At 50.3% G+C, this 17,794-nt stretch overlaps 3 protein-coding genes across 4 annotated transcripts in view; all 3 read right to left on the bottom strand.

Annotated features, from left to right (window-relative positions):
* CDPF1 (cysteine rich DPF motif domain containing 1) overlaps nucleotides 1-17,794 on the bottom strand; it is a 376,436-nt gene that overhangs the window by 235,324 nt on the left and 123,318 nt on the right. The window lies entirely within an intron of this gene.
* CELSR1 (cadherin EGF LAG seven-pass G-type receptor 1) overlaps nucleotides 1-17,794 on the bottom strand; it is a 189,504-nt gene that overhangs the window by 110,685 nt on the left and 61,025 nt on the right. The gene's annotated exons all lie outside the window — the stretch shown is intronic.
* Nucleotides 14,839-15,255, bottom strand: LOC126963666 (protein FAM136A-like). Its single transcript, XM_050806147.1, has one exon. It carries the CDS (start codon nucleotides 15,253-15,255, stop codon nucleotides 14,839-14,841), a length of 417 nt encoding a protein of 138 aa, XP_050662104.1.

The following is a 17,794-nucleotide window of genomic DNA, read 5'->3' as shown; positions in this document are numbered from 1 at the left end:
AACACGGTGAAACCCCGTCTCTACTAAAAAATACAAAAAATTAGCCGGGCGCGGTGGTGGGCGCCTGTAGTCCCAGCTACTCGGGAGGCTGAGGCAGGAGAATGGCGTGAACCCGGGAGTCGGAGGTTGCAGTGAGCTGAGATCCGGCCACTGCACTCCAGCCCGGGCGACAGAGCGAGACTCTGTCTCAAAAAAAAAAAAAAAAAAAAAAAAAAAAAAAAACATTAAACCTCACTGCCCAGCATATACGATACTAACGTGTTGCTGGTAAACAAACTGTGTCTCCTCAAAATTCTAACCCAAGGTGATAGGTTTTGGAGATGAGGCCTCTGGGAGGTAATGAGGGTTAATGATGAGGTTACGAGGGTGGGGCCTCACGAGGGGATTTGCATCCTCACAGGAAGAGACAGCTGAGAGCTCTCTCCTCTCCTCCACATTAGGACGCAGCAAGAAGGCACCGTCTACCAGCCAGGAGAACAAAGCCCACGGGAACCCGGCCGCGCTGCCTTCCTGATTCTGGACTTGCAGCCTCAAGAACTGTAAGAAAACAAATGTTTGTTTTTTAAGCCACCCAATCTATGGTATTTTTAAATGGCAGCCCTAGCAGACTGACATATATTAACATAATTCAATTAAAATAAATTAACATGCTAAACAATGTGTTATACAATGTTAACCTAAGTTAATATAGTTTTGCCTTACACAATGCTCATAAATAACTGTAACTTACTACATTCCGTTTATATATTCCTTTGCCAAAAATAAATTGTAAACATTCAGCGACCCTAAGCTTAAGCAATCATCCTTCTGGAAGCCGAAACACACACACCAAAGACAAAGAAACCACCTAAACACCTATCAGCTGGGAAACGTATAACCCAATGAGACGGGCCACACAATGGACTATTACGCTGTCATCAATATCAGTGTGTCTAAAATATGTGCAAATAAAATGAAAGGGATATGCACAGCGTGATCCCATTTTGTGAGGGGCTGCTTTACTTATGCACGAACATGTTATATATGTATAGAAAACTCTGGAAGGATGCTGCAGCGACGCCTACAAAGGACACACAAGGATGGGGTGGCAGAGAGAGAACTGCCTCTCTACTGCTCGTTTTGTGTTATTCAGATGTCTTACAATTAGCATGTATTATTTGGGTTGCTACAAATGCAATTCTTTTTGTAACAAAATAAAAAGATGAATCAACCACACCTTTGTTCACAGCAGCGCTATTCACAAGAGCTAAAACACGGAAGTGACCTATGTCCACCCACAGATTAATGGATTAAAAAAATGTGGCCCGGCCAGGCGCAGTGGCTCACGCCTCTAATCATAACACTTCGGGAGGCTGAGGCGGGTGGATCACGAGGTCAGGAGTTCGAGATCAGCCTGGGTAATGTGGTGAAACCATGTCTCTACTAAAAATACAAAAGTTAGCTGGACGTGGTGGTGCGTGCCTGTAATCTTAGCTACTTGGGAGGCTGAGGCATGAGAATCGCTTGAACCTGGGAGGCGGAGGTTGCAGTGAGCTGAGATTGCGCCGCTGCACTCCAGCCTAGGGGACAGAGCAAGGCTCTGTCTCCCTCCAAACAAGAAAAATCTTAAAAATAGCCTATGACCCATAGGCATTGCTTGGCCACAAGCTGAACACCCCTGGGGTCTGCCAGCCTCAGTTTCCCTCCACCATCATCCTCATGTGGCAGCCAGAGTGGTCTTCCTAAAATATTGACCTCATCACCCTGCTTCCTTGTGGCCCCTAATGGCACCCAGCATAAAATCCACACCCCTCTGTCCTGTGGTCTACGTGATCTGTCCCTGTCATCCTGTGACAGCTTTTCCTGTCCCAGGGCCTTTGGACGTTCCCTTGCTGGAGCACTGCCCGCCTTCTCAGACACTAGCTTCACCCCTGGGTCCCTCACTGGAGGACCCCCCATGCTGACCCCTCACTCCCATCTGCCACATCCCAATTTCAGTTCTTGCACAGGAGTGCCAGGGCTCTCTCTGTTTGTTTTTGTTTTGTTGTTTTTTGTTTGTGTGTTTGTTTTGAGATGGAGTCTCGCTGTGTTGCCCAGGCTGCAGTGCAATGACATGATCTTGGCTCCCCGCAACCTCTGCCTCCCGAGTTCCAGTGATTCTCCTGCTTCAGTCTCCCAAGTAGCTGGGATTACAGACGTGCGCCACCACGCCCTGCTAATTTTTGTATTTTTAGTAGAGACAAGGTTTCACCACGTTGGCCAGGCTGGTCTCGAACTCCTGACCTCAAGTGATCCACGCACTTCGGCCTCCCAAAGTGCTGGGATTATAGGTGTGAGCCACTGCACCCGGCCTAGGGCTCTGATTTTTTTATTTGTTTACTACATCTGTTTCTTTCCCCATGAGTCCCTGAGGACCCAGAGCCTGTAGGTCTTGTCCCTGCTGCACCCGTCACCTCTAGAACAGCTCCTGGCACTCAGAGCCACTGGATAAACATTTGTGGAAGAAACAGAAGGAGGGAGGAGCAGGGAGAGAGGGAGGGAGAGGCAAAGGGGCCAGAGAAGCATGGTATCGCTCTAACTCCAACATCAACATTTACACAAACAGCATAATGAGACTCCATTTTTTCATGTAAGCTATTTTTTTGTGCCTGTTTGGCTTGCTTTTCTTTGTTAATGTCCATTACAATAATACAGATAGGGTACTGTTTACTTCCTCGTGGCAGTCGTTATGAAACATGCTTTTATCTTAAACCACACATGGATGTGTTTGTTCTGGACCAATGTGTAAAGGCCGTACTGATTTTAAGCTAAAAGCCCAGGCCTTCTTGGGGTGCCCTGAGCTACTCTGACCCCCACACGTTGGGTGGAGGCTGCAGCACTGGGGCCTTCCTGGGGGCAGCCCAGGAAGGCACAGCACAGAGAAACACCCCGGAACAAGGATCCATATTCTAGGGACATCTATCTTCACTCAGGCACAAAACGATGACGCAACAGACAGAAAATAGCATTGAATATTAACGACCGTGAAGTGTGCAAGAGAACACGAGGAAAGCCTTAATATTAATCCTAACATCAATTTCCTTCAAGACCACGGCCCTGCCCAGGTTACCCGGCCACGGTGAATTTGCTTTTTACTTAAGTAGTCTGGGTTGGATTTTGAACCAACCTGCAGCTTAAGCCTTCAGACACACACATTTAAACGCCACCAGTACAGGAATGCTGAGCCAAGCACAGCCTATCCCCACAATGGAATATGACGCAGCTAAACCACACAGTAGCACAAACCTCCGTTTTTGGCAGAGATAGATCAAAACAACATGATGTTAGGTTACAAGAAATAGGCCAGGCGCAGTGGCTCACATCTGTAATCCCAGCACTTTGGGAGGCCGAGGTGCGTGGATCACCAGAGGTCAGGAGTTCGAGACCAGCCTGGCCAACATGGCGAAACCCCATCTCTACTAAAAATACAAAAATTAGTGGGGCATTGTGGTGCACATCTGTAATCCCAGCTACTTGGGAGACTGAGGCAGGGGAATCACTTGAACCTGGGAGTCGGAGGTTGCAGTGAGTCAAGATGGCAACACTGCAGCCTGGGTGACAGAGTAAGACTCCATCTCAAAAAAAAAAAAAAAAAAAATGAAAATAAAAAAGGAAGGAGTTACTCTTTCACACAAAACAAAACAAAAAATGTTTCTACGTGAGGCAAGAGAGCTATCGGCACTGTTGACAGTAGTTCTGTCTGCGTTGCTGATTTTTTTTTTTTAAACTTAATTTTGAAACAGTTTTAGATTTACAAAAAAATTACTAATACAGAAGGTTCCCAGAGATCCCACACCCAGGCCCCTATTAGTTATGTTATTACATTAGCACAGTAGGTTTGGGGGTCTTTTGCTTGCTTGTTTTGAGACAGAGTCTCATTCTGTTGCCCAGGCTGGAATGCAGGGGTGTGATTATTGCAACCTTGAGCCTTGAGCTCCTGGGCTCAAGTGGTCCTCCTGCCTCAGCCTCCTGAGAAGCTAGGACTATAGGAGCATGCCACCATGCCTGGCTGGGTTTTCTGTTTTTGTTTTATCTAGAGGTGCGGCCTTGTGATGTTGCCCAGGCTGGTCTCGCACTCCTGGCCTCAAGCGATCCTCCCACCTCAGCCTCCCAAAGTGTTCGGATTCACGGGTGTGAGCTGTTGCACCTGGCCTCAGCGTTTGTCATAAGGAGTGAGCCGGTATTGACATGTTATTAACTGAAGCCCGTTCCTTCTGCAGATTTCCCTCGTTTCCACCCATTGTCCTCTCCTGTCCCAGAACCCCACACCACACAGCTCCCCTGCACCGTGGTGGCTTCTAGCCTTCCCTGGGTCTGGGACCTGTACAGTTTTCAGGGGCTACGGTCTGTGGCCTTTAGGTGATGATGACTTTCAGCCTCACACTGTCGCCCGTGGTTTTATTTCTGTGCGTGAGTACGGGTCACAGTTTGGGGTCTGCTTGCTTTTGGCAGGCACAGAGCCCGCCCAGCACTCCCTCTGCCCGCGCTCCGGGCATTCCTCCCAGGCCCGGAGCGGCTCTGCAGCACCTCAAAAGCGATCAAGTACCATCCCCTGCTTTCCCGGGAAGGGTGAGTCACCTCATTGTGGCTGAGACGTGGGAAGGAGACAGAGCAGATGGCAGAGCGCGAGGCTGCAGGGCCCTCCTCAGCAGGTGCTGCACAAACCTGAACCACGTCATGGGAAGGAACTTTCTGGGTCTTCATGGAGGTTGGGACCTGTCCAGTCCCCCTCACTTCCGTGAAAGACTTTGCAGTTGGATAATGGTCATCCGCGATCGTGTTCCCCATGGTGGGCTCATGCTGTGGGGCAGTGGGGGCAGAGGTCATATCATGGCCTTCAAGGAGCAGGCAGCCCTCAGGGGGCAGGGGGGAGTGCCACAGTTCCAAGACTCGGTGGCAGGTGATCGGCAGCTGTGGGTGAAGAGCAGCGCAGCCGATGCTGGACGGCCCCAGGAGTCAGGGGAGTGGGTTTCCTAGTAAGAATGGAGTTTGCCACACCAAGTGGAGGGAACAGTTCTCCTGGGAGCGCAATACATGAAAAGCAGCAAGGCCGGCAAGGCGTGGGGAGCAGGGGAGTCAGTTCCCGGGGCCGCGGGAGCAAAAGGCCACTACTGCGCCACCAATACGGGACATTCGTTCTCTCTGTTTTGGAGGCCAGGGATCTGAAATTCAGGTGTTGGCAGGGCTGGTTCCTCCTGGAGGCTCAGGGGAGGGTCTGCTTTGGGCCCCCTTCCCTGGGGGTCCAGCAGTCCTTGGCATTACTTGGCTCCCAGGCACACCCATCTGGCCTTTGCCTCTGCAAGTGGCTATGGCTCTCCCTGTGTTGTCATGCCTCTGTCTGCTGTTCACCGCACCGGAAGCCAGTACGCCCCCAGGTCAGCACCTCAATTACAGCTGCAAAGGGCCTATTTCCAAATAACATCCCACTCTGAGGTTCCAGGTGGATGTGAATTTTGGGGGGACATAAATCGACCCCAGGAATGCAGAGTAGCAGGGAGATTTGGGCATGGAGGCAGGAGGTGGGTGGACCTCCGATTGCCGCCAGCCTCGTGGGCTCTTGGTGCAGGGCGGTGGGGTGGCTGAAGGGGAAATGTCCACAGAGGCGTGGACGGGACCCACGCACCACGAGGAACCATCACTGGCCCCTTGACAGGTGAGGACACCAAGGCACAAGGAAGCTGAATGTGCCTGGTAAGGTGACTCGGGCTGAGCGGCAGGGCCCCGAATAACCTGAGGCCAAGTCCCCACCGATGGTGGACGGGATGACAGAGGGGATGGTCCGAGAGGACCCTAGTCCTGGCATGGGAGGGTCTGCTGAGGGCATGGAGGAGGAAAGGCCAGCTTCTAAAACATCCGGGGCCTTGGGGATGACCCTGTGAGATGGAGCCACAGGCAGCTGGAGACGCAGCCAGTGCCGGGAGGGAAGCAGGGGCCCACTGGCTCACTGTGGTCTCCGTCACCACCCCGTGCACCATAGCCTGGGAGGCTCCTCCACTCTCCCATCACGAGTGCCCCTCGAGGCCTGGCTGGGGCAGCTCATGATGCCCTCAGGGTCCAGAGTCATCCCCCGTGGCCAGCTGTGGTCACATCCACAGGGCGTTGCTTGCTGTCCAGCCGGTAAGAGACACAGGGTACGGGCCTGTCCTTCCCGAGGCCTTCACAGCAGGCAGGGAGGGCCCTGCTTGGTGGCTCCTGGTGGCTCCCATGCAAAGCCAGGGAACTTTGAAGTGGTTGTGTACATCTCTCCCTCTTCCGGGTTTGGTTTGTTTTGTTTTAGAGGCCAGATTGGGGTCAGACAACAGGTGCGATGTGTTGATCCTGCTACCTGAGGGCGTCTGGCTTTTCTCCTTTCTGGGCAATAACCTAGGACCTGTGTCTCACGAATGCAGGTTCGCTTGACAGGAACAAGGGGACACGTGCTTTCAGGGTTGGGTGCGTAGTGCATGGCAGGATGTCAAGCCATGAGAGGAGGAGTGAGCCTCGGACCCAGGAGAGCAGAGTCTCATACCAGCACGAGCGTCTCCAGCAAGCTGGACTGTAGAAAAGCCCAGGTGCTGCTCACGATGCCTCGGGAGCAAAGTCCTGTGTTGGCCTTGCAGTCAAGGTAAAGGGCGCAGCTCTGCCCGGGGTTAGGGGTGGGGAGGGCAGAGCCAGCCTCTTATTCCTCCTTGTCCCCACCTGTGCCCTTGGCTAGACGATGGAGAAGGAGGAGCCCTTCTCACACCCCAAGGAAGCCCACACCTTGGTTTCCTTGGTTTCTCCTCTTTGGAATCCAAGTCCGCACCCTGTAACCCCACCACTGCCATCCCCTCGGGTTGCTGCAGGTGTGTCCTCACACGTCCTCCCCTGTTGGTCCCACCTAGTCTTAGCCTCAGACAAGCACCCCCGGCAGCTAGCACCCACCCTGACCCTGCCCCAGTGTCTGGTCCCAGTGCCTGGTCCTGACCCCTAGACATTGTGTAAAACTCAAATAAGTGTATTTAATATATCCATTAATTGTACATTTATCATTTCTTTGTGGTGAGAATGTTCAAAATCCTTTCCTCTAGCTATTTTGAAATATACAATACTATTAACCGTAGTTATCCTACTATACAATAGAGCAACAGAACTTATTCCTGCCATCCTACTGTAACTTTGCACTCTTTGACCAATCTCTCTCCAACCCCCTCTTCCTCCTCACCTCCCTGGATTATGGTGATCATTATTCTATTCTCTACTTTTTTTTTTTTTAGACAGAGTCTCACTCTGTCATCCACCCTGAACCCAAGCTGCAAGTCCCAGGCAAGTCACTTAACTTGATGGGGAGGCTGCTGGGATCTGCTGAGAACAGCAAACCGCTTCTCCCATGGCCAAGCACAGACCAAATGGAAATGCACAGGCAGGCGCTGGGAAGCCCATCAACAGGCAAATTAGGAGCATGTTAAAAGCTCTGAAAAGCTTCTAGAGCATCAAATACGCAATCATTCAAATACATACACCATTTTATCTTGCCGCATTATTCTGTTTCCAAGGCACATTTTTTCATTTAACATCCTTCCTCGTCTCCTAAATTATAAAATCCTAGAAATGACAAGAATTATTCTGTCACAAGATATGGAGGACAGCACGAAAGAACCACATGCCCAGACCATCAGCATTAGATGAGTCAGGATAAACATTACACATTATTATTACTGAAAACACCCAACTTCAGGTAGCACAAGAAGTAAGGAGGCCTTAAAAAGGATGGACACCCTGACACATGCTACAACACGGATGAGCCTTGAAGATATCACACTGAGTGAAAGAGGCCGGTCACAAAAGGACAAATACTGTCTGCATCCGCTTACGAGAGGTTCCGAGAATAGTCAAATCCACAGAGACAGAAAGCAGGATGGTGGGAGCCAGGGACTAGGGGAGGGCCATGGGGAGGTGGTGTTGAATGGGTGGTGTTGAAAGGAGGTAGTTTGGGAAGATGAGGAAGTTCTCGAGGTGGATGGTGGTGACAGCTGTGCAACAATGTGAATGCACTTAATGCCACTAAACTGCACACTTAAAAATGGCCAAGATGGTCGTTTTATAAGGTTTATTGCAACTAAAAATAAATGAATGAATGGGGGGAAAGAAAGGAGGAGAAATGAAGCTACGAAGACACCTAAAACCTCCTTCTCAATGTCACTCTCACATTTATTATTTATGATAAAATCACATAATCCTCGATAACACTGATGAAGAAATGTTCTCTCCTGATTTCATGTATAAAATAAAGCTCATATCCCAAGGCAGATGTTAGAATCTAATTCAGGATTTAATACTATTAAGTTGTTCCATGTTATTCCAATGCAGCTCATCATGTCTCTGCTTGATGGAACCTTCTGGAAGCCTGAAATCATAACAGGCCCCACTGTGCCCCAGGAAGGTGTGTTCACACACCAACATGGCCAGCCCAACCCCAGCCTAAAGAAGTTGTGGGCTGAGACGCTGAGCAAGTGCATTCTTGTCAGGAGGCAGAACTTTCATTTAAGAGTTAAGGATTGCTTCCTCAGAAAGTTCAACATAGAATTAACACATTACCCAGAATTCTATCCCCAGGTGCAATTCAAAAAAATTGAAAACATACATCCACACAACTTGTACATAAATGCTCACCACAGCATGATTCACAATAACCCAAAGTGGAAACCCAAACATCCACTAATGTATGAATGGACAAACCCAGTATCTTCCAATAATACAATGGAATACTATTCAGCCATAAAGAGGAAGTAGGCTGGGCGTGATGGCTTATGCCTGCAATCCCAGCACTTTGAGAGACCAAGGTGGGCTGATTGCTGAGCTCAGGAGTTTGAGACCAGCCTGGGCAACATGGTGAAACCCCATCTCTACCAAAACACAAAAAATTAGCCGGACATGGTGGTGCACACCTGTGGCCCCAGCTACTCAGGAGGCTGAGGTGGGAGAATTGCTTGAACCCGGGAGGCAGAGGTTGCAGTAAACTGAGATGATGCCACTTCACTCCAGCCTGGGCAACAGAGTAAGATCCATCTCAAACAAAAAAAAAAAAGAGAGAGGAAGTACTGACCAGGCTACAACGTGCGTGAAACTCACACACCTTCTGCCAAGTGAAAGAAGCCAGACACAAAAGGCCACATAATCATGGTTTCATTGATAGGAAACACTCAGAATCCACAGAGGCAGAAGCCATGCTGGTTGCCAAGAGCAAGGGGCAAGATGGACCGGAAGTGATTAAGCTTACTGGGTATGGGGCTTTCTCAGGTGATGAGAATGTTCTAGAAGTGCACAGAGGGAGAGGTTGCACAACATCATGAATGTAATAAATGCCACTGAATGTTCATTTTAAAGTGGTTAATTCTGGCTGGGGCGGTGGCTCACGCCTGGAATCCCAGCACTTTGGGAGGCTGAGGCTGGCGGATCACGAGGTCAGGACATCGAGACCATCCTGGCTAACATGGTGAAACCCCGTCTCTACTAAAAATACAAAAAATGAGCCGTGCATGGTGGTGGGCGCCTGTAGTCCCAGCTACTCGGGAGGCTGAGGCAGGAGAATGGCGTGAACCCGGGAGGCAGAGCTTGCAGTGAGCCAAGATCGCGCCACTGCACTCCAGCCTGGGTGACAGAGCAAGACTCCGTCTCTAAATAAATAAATAAATAAATAAATAAATAAATAAAGTGGTTAATTTTATCTTATGTGAGTTTCACCTCAATTTTTTTAAAAGGAAAAAAGAGTTAAGAATTGATTCTTAGTAAAACTTTGTCTCATTTTGGCGTGAGGTTGTCCAAAAGGAGAAAGCAATTCTAAAGGGTATTTCAAGAACAATTTCCTTCAAACCAAGCTGTCAATGAAGTCAGAAATGAACAGACGTTCTAAGACGCGGAACCGCTTCTCCTCCTAAGAGCAGGAAGCCACTTTCCAACCCTGGAGACACCAACTCCCCCACCTTAAAGATGCTGAGTATGGCTTGGGTAGAGCCAAAGTTGCCATCTGTTTACACCATGAGCTAAATATCATGGGAGAAGCCCACAGAGGCCCACGAGCCGCAGCGAAGGCACCAGCCGGGACTTCGACAGGGATCAAACACCCGGAGTTTGATCAGGGACCTTCCGTTGTCTCTGCTTTGCTTCAAGTCCTCACAGAACAATCTGAAGGCATTCGTTTGCTGAACAGGAATCCAAACGTCTGACCACAAGAAACCCCTTGTTGGGGAGTGCCAGGAACTCCCATGGGGAGACACTGAGTGACCAACAAGCCTGTTTTGGTTTTTTTGGTTTTTTTGGCTTTTTTTCTTGAGACGGAGTCTTGCTCTGTCACCAGGCTGGAGCGTGGTGGCACAATCGGCTCACTGCAACCTCCACTTCCCAAGTTCAAACAATTCCCCTGCCTCAGCCTCCCGAGTAGCTGGGGCTACAGGTGTGCGCCACCACACCAGGCTGATTTTTTGTATTTTAGAGTAGAGATGGGGTTTCACCATGTTGGACAGGATGGTCTCGATCTCCTGGCCTCATGATCCACCTGCCTCTACCTCCCAAAGTACTGGGATTACAGCCCTGAGCCATGGTGCCTGGCCAAGCCTGCTTTAAGATAAGAAAAGGAGGAACCCCCGGGCTTCGGCTTGCAGGGCAGTTTCCCCATGGCAGCACTGTTGACTCTTGTGGGGGCTGGAAAACTCTCTGTGGGGTGCCAGCCGCTGGGAGGATGCTGGGCAGCATCCCTGGCCTCCACCCACTGGATGTCAGCAGCACCCCCACCCCAGGCTGTGACGACCACACACGTCTCCGGACAACGTCTGCCAGGGCAGCAGCGCACCAGCTGACAACCCCGCCCTCGGAAATGATGATCCAAACCTCTGGACCCCTTCCGGCCTGAGACTCTCAGCAGGTACCAGGAGCCCAGGAAGCACAGAGCTCAAGGCTCCTTGGCTCAGCACCCGGCTATGCCAGACCACTCGGGCCTTTGTGCCTCCCAAAAGTGCTGTCTGGGGCATTCCCCTGCCAGCTGGGCCCCGAGAGCGACACGGGTTGGGCCAATGGGGAGCCGTTCCAGCCTCGCTCTTCCCTGCCAGAACCAGAAAGTCACCTCTCTGTCCCCGTCCTGGAAAAATGGGCCAAGTTCCCCGAGGCAAAGATTAAACGACAAAGCAAATTTAAAAGAACAAGTGGGCGCCTGGTTCTGAGCTGAATGATGCCTTCCAGCACGACAGCACGGCCCTGAGCACCTGCCAGGGGACAACCATATGTTCCCGGGCCCGATGTGTCCACGAGCCACTGCCAGCCGAAGAGAGCTGTGGACAATAAAGATGAGAACTTTTTTTTTTTTTTGAGATGGAGTCTCGCACTGTAACCCAGGCTGGAGTGCAGTGGCGCAATCTCGGCTCACTGCAACCTCCGCCTCCCAGGTTCAAGCGATTCTCCTGCCTTAGCCTTCCTAGTAACTGGGATTACAGGCGCCAGCCACCATGCCCAGCTAATTTTTTTGTTGTTGTTTTGTTTTGTATTTTTGGTAGAGCCAGGCTGGTCTTGAACTCCTGACCTTGTGATCCACCCACCTCGGCCTCCCAAAGCACTGGGATTATAGGTGTGAGCCACTGCGCCCAGCTGAAGATGAGATGTTTTAGCAGACACAGCAACCAGCCCAACCCAGCCCTGCAGCAGGTCCTGCTCAGAGCTCTCAGGTTTTTCAGCCACTGCTCACCGTAGGCCCAGGGAGTCAGGAACGACCAGGGCCAGTCTGGAACATTCCAGGCTCCAGGTCTAAAAGTGCCATCCAGCACCCAGCTACACTCCTCATCCAGCCACCTCAGTGGCCAGAGCAGCAGGTGACCCTCGGCCCCCGTCTGCGTGTCCCTGTGCCATTCTCTCCATCTTCCTCCTCTCGCTGCCCGGACTCCCGCACGCTCACACCTGCGGCTGGTGCAGCATCTGCCGACAGATGCTCCCAGAGTTTTGCTGAATCCTGGGAGCTTCTCTCTCTCCAACATGACCTGCTGGACTCAGGTCTGTACCGACCCCCATGCTTGTCAGCAGTGCCTCTGCAATGCTGACTCATCTCTAGGGACAGGGATCAAACACCCGGAGTTTATCAGGGACCTTCCATTGTCTCTGCTTTGCTTCAAGTCCTCACAGAACAATCTGAAGGCATTTGTTTGCTGAACAGGAATCCAAATGTCTGAACCCTTGTTCAGGAACCCCTTGTTGGGGAGTGCCAGGAACTCCCGTGGGGAGATGCTGAGTGACCAACAAGCTTGTTTTGGTTTTTTTGTTTTTTTGGCGTCAAGCCGCTCCTATCCCTGAGTCCGAAGGCCCTCCTGTGCAAAAAGGCGGCAGCGGCTGCCAGGGGGAAACTGTCTGGGCCCTGCCCTGGCCCCTGCCACTCCACATGTGCCTCAAGCAGACGCCTCGTCTTTGGGAAAAAGCTTCCCGTGGTGGCTGAACCGGCACTGCAGCCATGTCCCCCGCGAGGTCATCACGGAGCCGGAGACCACAACTGGGCAGGAGATGCCGGGTTCCAGGGGCCACGGATAGTGAGCTGAGACTTTTTGTGGTTATCTAGACTTTTTTGGGGGGGGAGGGGAGGCGTAGAAAATTAAACCTTATTTATTTTTAAAGCCAAACCACTAGGAAAATATATCACAGCCGGGAAGCAGCAAATGGACAGGTTGTCTTATCATTTCAAGTAATAAGCTGGTGAAAATACAATGAGGTTGCTATCAAAACAGTAAAGTGCCATGCCGGGGCAGGAACACTGCAAGCTACGAAAGCCCCAGGCAGAAATGGCATTTGGTAACGGGGGCTGCCTCTCCTTTGCTCTCAGGGAGTCAGCTCATCCTAGCCCAAGTCGCTTCCTTTTTCTCCCTTGAACTTCCTGTTGCCAGGGGTTTGTCTCGACTGGACTCTGTTAATTCAGAGGGCTAAGTAGGCAATGCTAGGTTTAGGTCTTCATTCCATCTGTTCTATAAAAACCAGGTTTTTCCAAATCCAGTACTTCATAACTCTGTTATAATCAAGTAGCCAAATGCTCCTCTTTTACTGTTCACTCCTATATACTAGTATATATCACAATCAAAACCCCCTTCTCTTCATGGGCAAAGTGTTACTGCAAAGATTGTCCTGTCATTTTGCTACATACAGCCTCAGGGCCCATCAGCCAGTAATCCTGCTTCCCATAATTAGTGTGTCATCGCCTCTCATGTTTTTGCATGGTCTCCAGGCTGAAAGATGCAGACGTCATAATTTTAAGAAATGTACATCCACATCCTGATGACCAGAAATGGGGATCCACAAGGAACCTTTCAAACTTTTTTTTTTTTTTTTCTTTCATGGAGTCTCACTCTGTCGCCCAGGCTAGAGTGCAGTGGCGCCATCTCGGCTCACTGCAAGCTCCGCCTCCCAGTTCACGCCATTCTCCTGCCTCAGGCTCCCGAGTAGCTGGGACTACAGGCGCCCGCCACCACGCCTGGCTAATTTCTTTTTGTATTTTTAATAGAAACGGGGTTTTGCTGTGTTAGCCAGGATGGTCCCGATCTCCTGACCTCGTGATTTGCCCACCTTGGCCTCCCAAAGTGCTGGGATTATAGGCGTGAGCCACCACCCCCGGCCGGAACCTTTCAAAGTTCGTATCCAAACGAGTCTCCCTCCCAATTCCACATCTTAAAATCAACTTGTATGACCTTGTATAAATTACACAAAACCAGGAAAACAAAGACACAGAAAACTTTTTTTCCTTCTAAGTGAATGACCTCATGGATTTTGTTTCACAGCTTATGGAAAATGATGTGGAGACACTCCTGGTAAACAGGATGTTGGCAACGAAGAGGAAATATCTCTCCTCAAACTCCACCAACTCTAACCTGGCAGCCTGTTGGTACCTGTGTAGTAAGAAGAGTCCGGTACCTTGGAGGGCTCTGGCTTGTTACAGGGGAGATCCTTACTGCCAGGACAAGCACTGGCCCAGGAAATATAAGCTCTAAAACTCTCCTGTAATATCTCTGACCCAATTTAGCACCACTTTTTTCCATTTCATTTTTTAGGACTAAAACATAAAAGAACCAGTGTCCAGAAGCAAGTGACATAAGCCTTACACTTATGGCCATCCTTCATTTCTTCATTCATAAACTTTGCTTAAAAGACTAAAATTCCGGCCAGGTCCAGTGGCTCATGCCTGTAATCCCAGCACTTTGGGAGGCCGAGGCGGGCGGATCACAAGGTCAGGAGATCGAGACCATCCTGGCTGACACGGTGAAACCCCGTCTCTACTAAAAAATACAAAAAACTAGCCGGGCGAGGTGGCGGGTGCCTGTAGTCCCAGCTACTGGGGAGGCTGAGGCAGGAGAATTGCGTGAACCCGGGAGGCGGAGCCTGCAGTGAGCTGAGATCCGGCCACTGCACTCCAGCCTGGGCGGCAGAGCGAGACTCCGTCTCAAAAAAAAAAAAAAAAAAAAAAAGACTAAAATTCCGGCCAGGTCCAGTGGCTCATGCCTGTAATCCCAGCACTTTGGGAGGCCGAGGCAGGTGGATCACGAGGTCAGGAGTTTGAGACCAGCCTGACCAACATGGTGAAACCCCGTCTCCACTAAAAATACAAAAATTAGTTGGGCATGGTGATGCACGCCTGCAGTCCCAGCCACTCAGAAGGCTGAGGCAGAAGAACAGCTTGAAACTGGGAGGCGGAGGTTGCAGTGAGCTGAGATCACACCATTGCACTCCAGCCTGGGCAAAAGAGCAAGAGCATGTCTTAAAAAAAAAAAAAAAAGACTAAAATTCCCAATTCCTTATAAAAAATATATTCTTGTCCTCGGCCCCGATGGCCACTGGCAAAAACTTTTATTTCCCAATGGATGAGAGAGCCTCCTTCATCTTCTCGGTCATAGTTGGGATGAGGTGCATGTGGTCATGCATACACTTGGTCACACAACGGTCCAGCTTCTGCTTCACCTGAAGCTCCTTACTCCCAGCATCTATTGAATATTTGGCTTTGTCGTTGCAATGCATGGTACACCGGACCAGGCGGTCCTGGAACTTCTCCAACTCACTGGTGACCAAAGCCTGGGCTTGAGCCAGGGGCACATGGCAGCACTTAATGCACTGGTGCACCTGCTGCATGGAGGCCTGACTGTCCTCACAACAGCTGGTGCTGCACTGGAACATGAAACCCTGTATCTTCCATATGTTCTCTCCCTCCGGACTCTTCACCATGGAGTCCACTGCCTCCTGCACCTGCAGCTGCTGCAGCTGCACCATGGCGACCCCATGCTGCCCCAGTTATTTGGACTTTTATAAATTTTTTTTTTTTTTTTTTGAGACGGAGTCTCACTCTTGCCTAGGCTGGAGTGCAGTAGCATGATCTCAACTCACTGCAGCCTCCGCCTCCTGGGTTCAAGTGATTCTCCTACCTCAGCTTCTCAAGTAGCTGGGATTACAGGCATGTGCTATCACGCCTGGCTAATTTTTGTATTTTCAGTAGAGATGGGGTTTCGCCATGTTGAACAGGCTGGTCTCAAACTCCTGAGCTCAGGTGATCCACTAGCCTCGGCCTCCCAAAGTGTTGGGATTATAGACATGAGCTACTGCACCCAGCTGACTTTTATAAATCTTGGCCATGGCCACGTGTGGTAGACAAAATAATGTCTCCCCCTCACCTCCCGAGAAGAGGTCCATGTCTCAATCCCCAGGGGTACGGTGTTATGCCACATGGCACAGGGGTACGGTGGCTCACCAGTGACCTTAACCCAAGAGAATATCCTGGAGGATCTGGGTGGGCCCAGTGTGGCCACAGGATCCTTAAAAGCAGAGAAGGGAGGAAGAGTGGAAGAAAGAGCTTATGGGGACAGAGGAAGTCAGGGATTCTATGCTGCTGGCCCTGAAGATAGAGGAAGGGCCATGAGCTACAGCAGAATCTGCTCTGCCTCCCTGGGTAGTTGGAGAGGCAATAGCAGATGAGAACAAAGACTTACATAGCTCTTGCAATCCTCAGGGGACTCCAGGAGGCAGGAAATCCAATCACCCAGTTTTACTGATGAGGAAACCAAAGCACATAGAGGTTAAGTGACTTGCCCAAGGTCACAGAGGAAGTGGGTGGCAGAGCGGGATTGCACACGCCTGTAAACTCAGCTACTTAAAAGGCTGAGGCACGAGAATCACTTGAACCCAGGGGGCAGAGGTTGCAGTGAGCTGAGCTTGCGCCACTGCACTCCAGCCTGGGTGACAGAACAAGACCCCATCTCAAAAAAAAAAAAAAAAAAATTATCTACAGGGAACTCACAAGATGATTCTCTAATCTCTACAGAAGACCAATAGATCAAGAATAGCCAAGGCATCCCTGGAGAACAGGGGAGGGGAACAAGCTCTATCTGATGTCAGGACTTATAACATACAGACAAAGGAGTGCTGGCATGGAGCAGACCAACAGACCAACGGACATAAGATGGAGCCCAGAAACAGGTCCACACACACACACAGAGTTGGCAACCGGGAAAGAGAAGCATTCCCACACATGGTCCCAAGCCACTCAGCTGTCTACATGGCAGACAAAGTGAAACTAGATCCCTACCTCACACCAAGCACAAACATCAATTCCAGGTGAACTAAGGACTTACACAGGAAAGGCAAAGCCTATTTTAGCAAAGATCATTCAAAATCATGTTTATGATCTTGATATAGGTAAGCAATTCTTAAACATGATATACAAAACACTATCATAAAGGAAAAAAACTATGATTTTGATTACATTAAAAACAAGGACTTTAAAAAGAACCTTATTAAAAAATTAATGATGAGACATTAACATAAGCCACAAACTATGAGACCTGCCTCACTGGGTGTCTAGGGCGTGGTCCTCACAGTTGAGCACACCCTCTTTATGGAAACATGCTCTTCCTGACTTTTTTTTTTTTTTTTTTGAGATGGAGTCTCGCTCTGTCACCCAGGCTGGAGTGCAGTGGCAGCCCACAGGTTTTCCGTTCAAGGTGCTTTCCCTGACAATCCCACTCTGCCACCCACTTCCTCTGTGACCTTGGGCAAGTCACTTAACCTCTATGTGCTTTGGTTTCCTCATCATTAAAACCAGGTAACTGGATTTCCTGCCTCCTGGAGACCACTGAGGATTGCAAGAGCTACGTAAGTCTTTGCTCTCAGTATCTGCTATTGCCTCTCCAACTACCCAGGGAGGCAGAGCAGATTCTGCTACCCCAGTGACAAGAGACGTGGGGCCCAGAGAGGCTCAGGAACTGTGCCCAGGACACACAGCTGTCTGTTGGGGGTGCAGGTCGCCATATTCCTGCCAAGGTAGAGTGAGGCCTGCAGTCTCCACGTGTCTACTCAGCTCTTTCACAACAATACTTTCAGAGAGAAAAATAATTATTAACTGCAGAGGCTTAATGAGGATATGGAGCTGCAAGGCTCTCTAATACCAATAATTTGTACCTATTTAAGAGCAAAGGTGTAACAACAAAGGCACTGGCACCAACAGGCTCAGATGCCATATCCCTTGCCTCCAGGTAAAGGAGCACAACTGTCAATTTCACTGAGCACAGAACATTCCCAGGCTCCCACGCGCTCCCACACTCCTCCCTGGCTCTCAGACTCACCTGTAGGGAGGAACGCCCCAGGCCTTCCGCCCAGAAATCCAGGGGTACAGGGCAAGAGAAGGGGAGCCGCTGGGGAAAGCCATTACAACGGTGGGGACAGGTCCAAGGTCTGAACTGGGCACCAGTAAACGTGGCATCCACAGGGCCCACCAGCCCCAGCTGTTCAGTCCCAAGCAAGACCACTGGGAGGGTCC

This window comes from Macaca thibetana, chromosome 10 (assembly GCF_024542745.1).
Source record: "Macaca thibetana thibetana isolate TM-01 chromosome 10, ASM2454274v1, whole genome shotgun sequence".
NCBI lineage: Eukaryota > Metazoa > Chordata > Mammalia > Primates > Cercopithecidae > Macaca > Macaca thibetana.
Note: the sequence above shows the minus strand (reverse complement) of the source record. Positions and strands in the feature narration are given on the sequence as shown.

Excerpts from the sequence above, each read along its gene's own strand:
- LOC126963666 (XM_050806147.1), bottom strand. The coding sequence starts at position 15,255 with ATGGTGCAGCTGCAGCAGCTGCAGGTGCAGGAGGCAGTGGACTCCATG.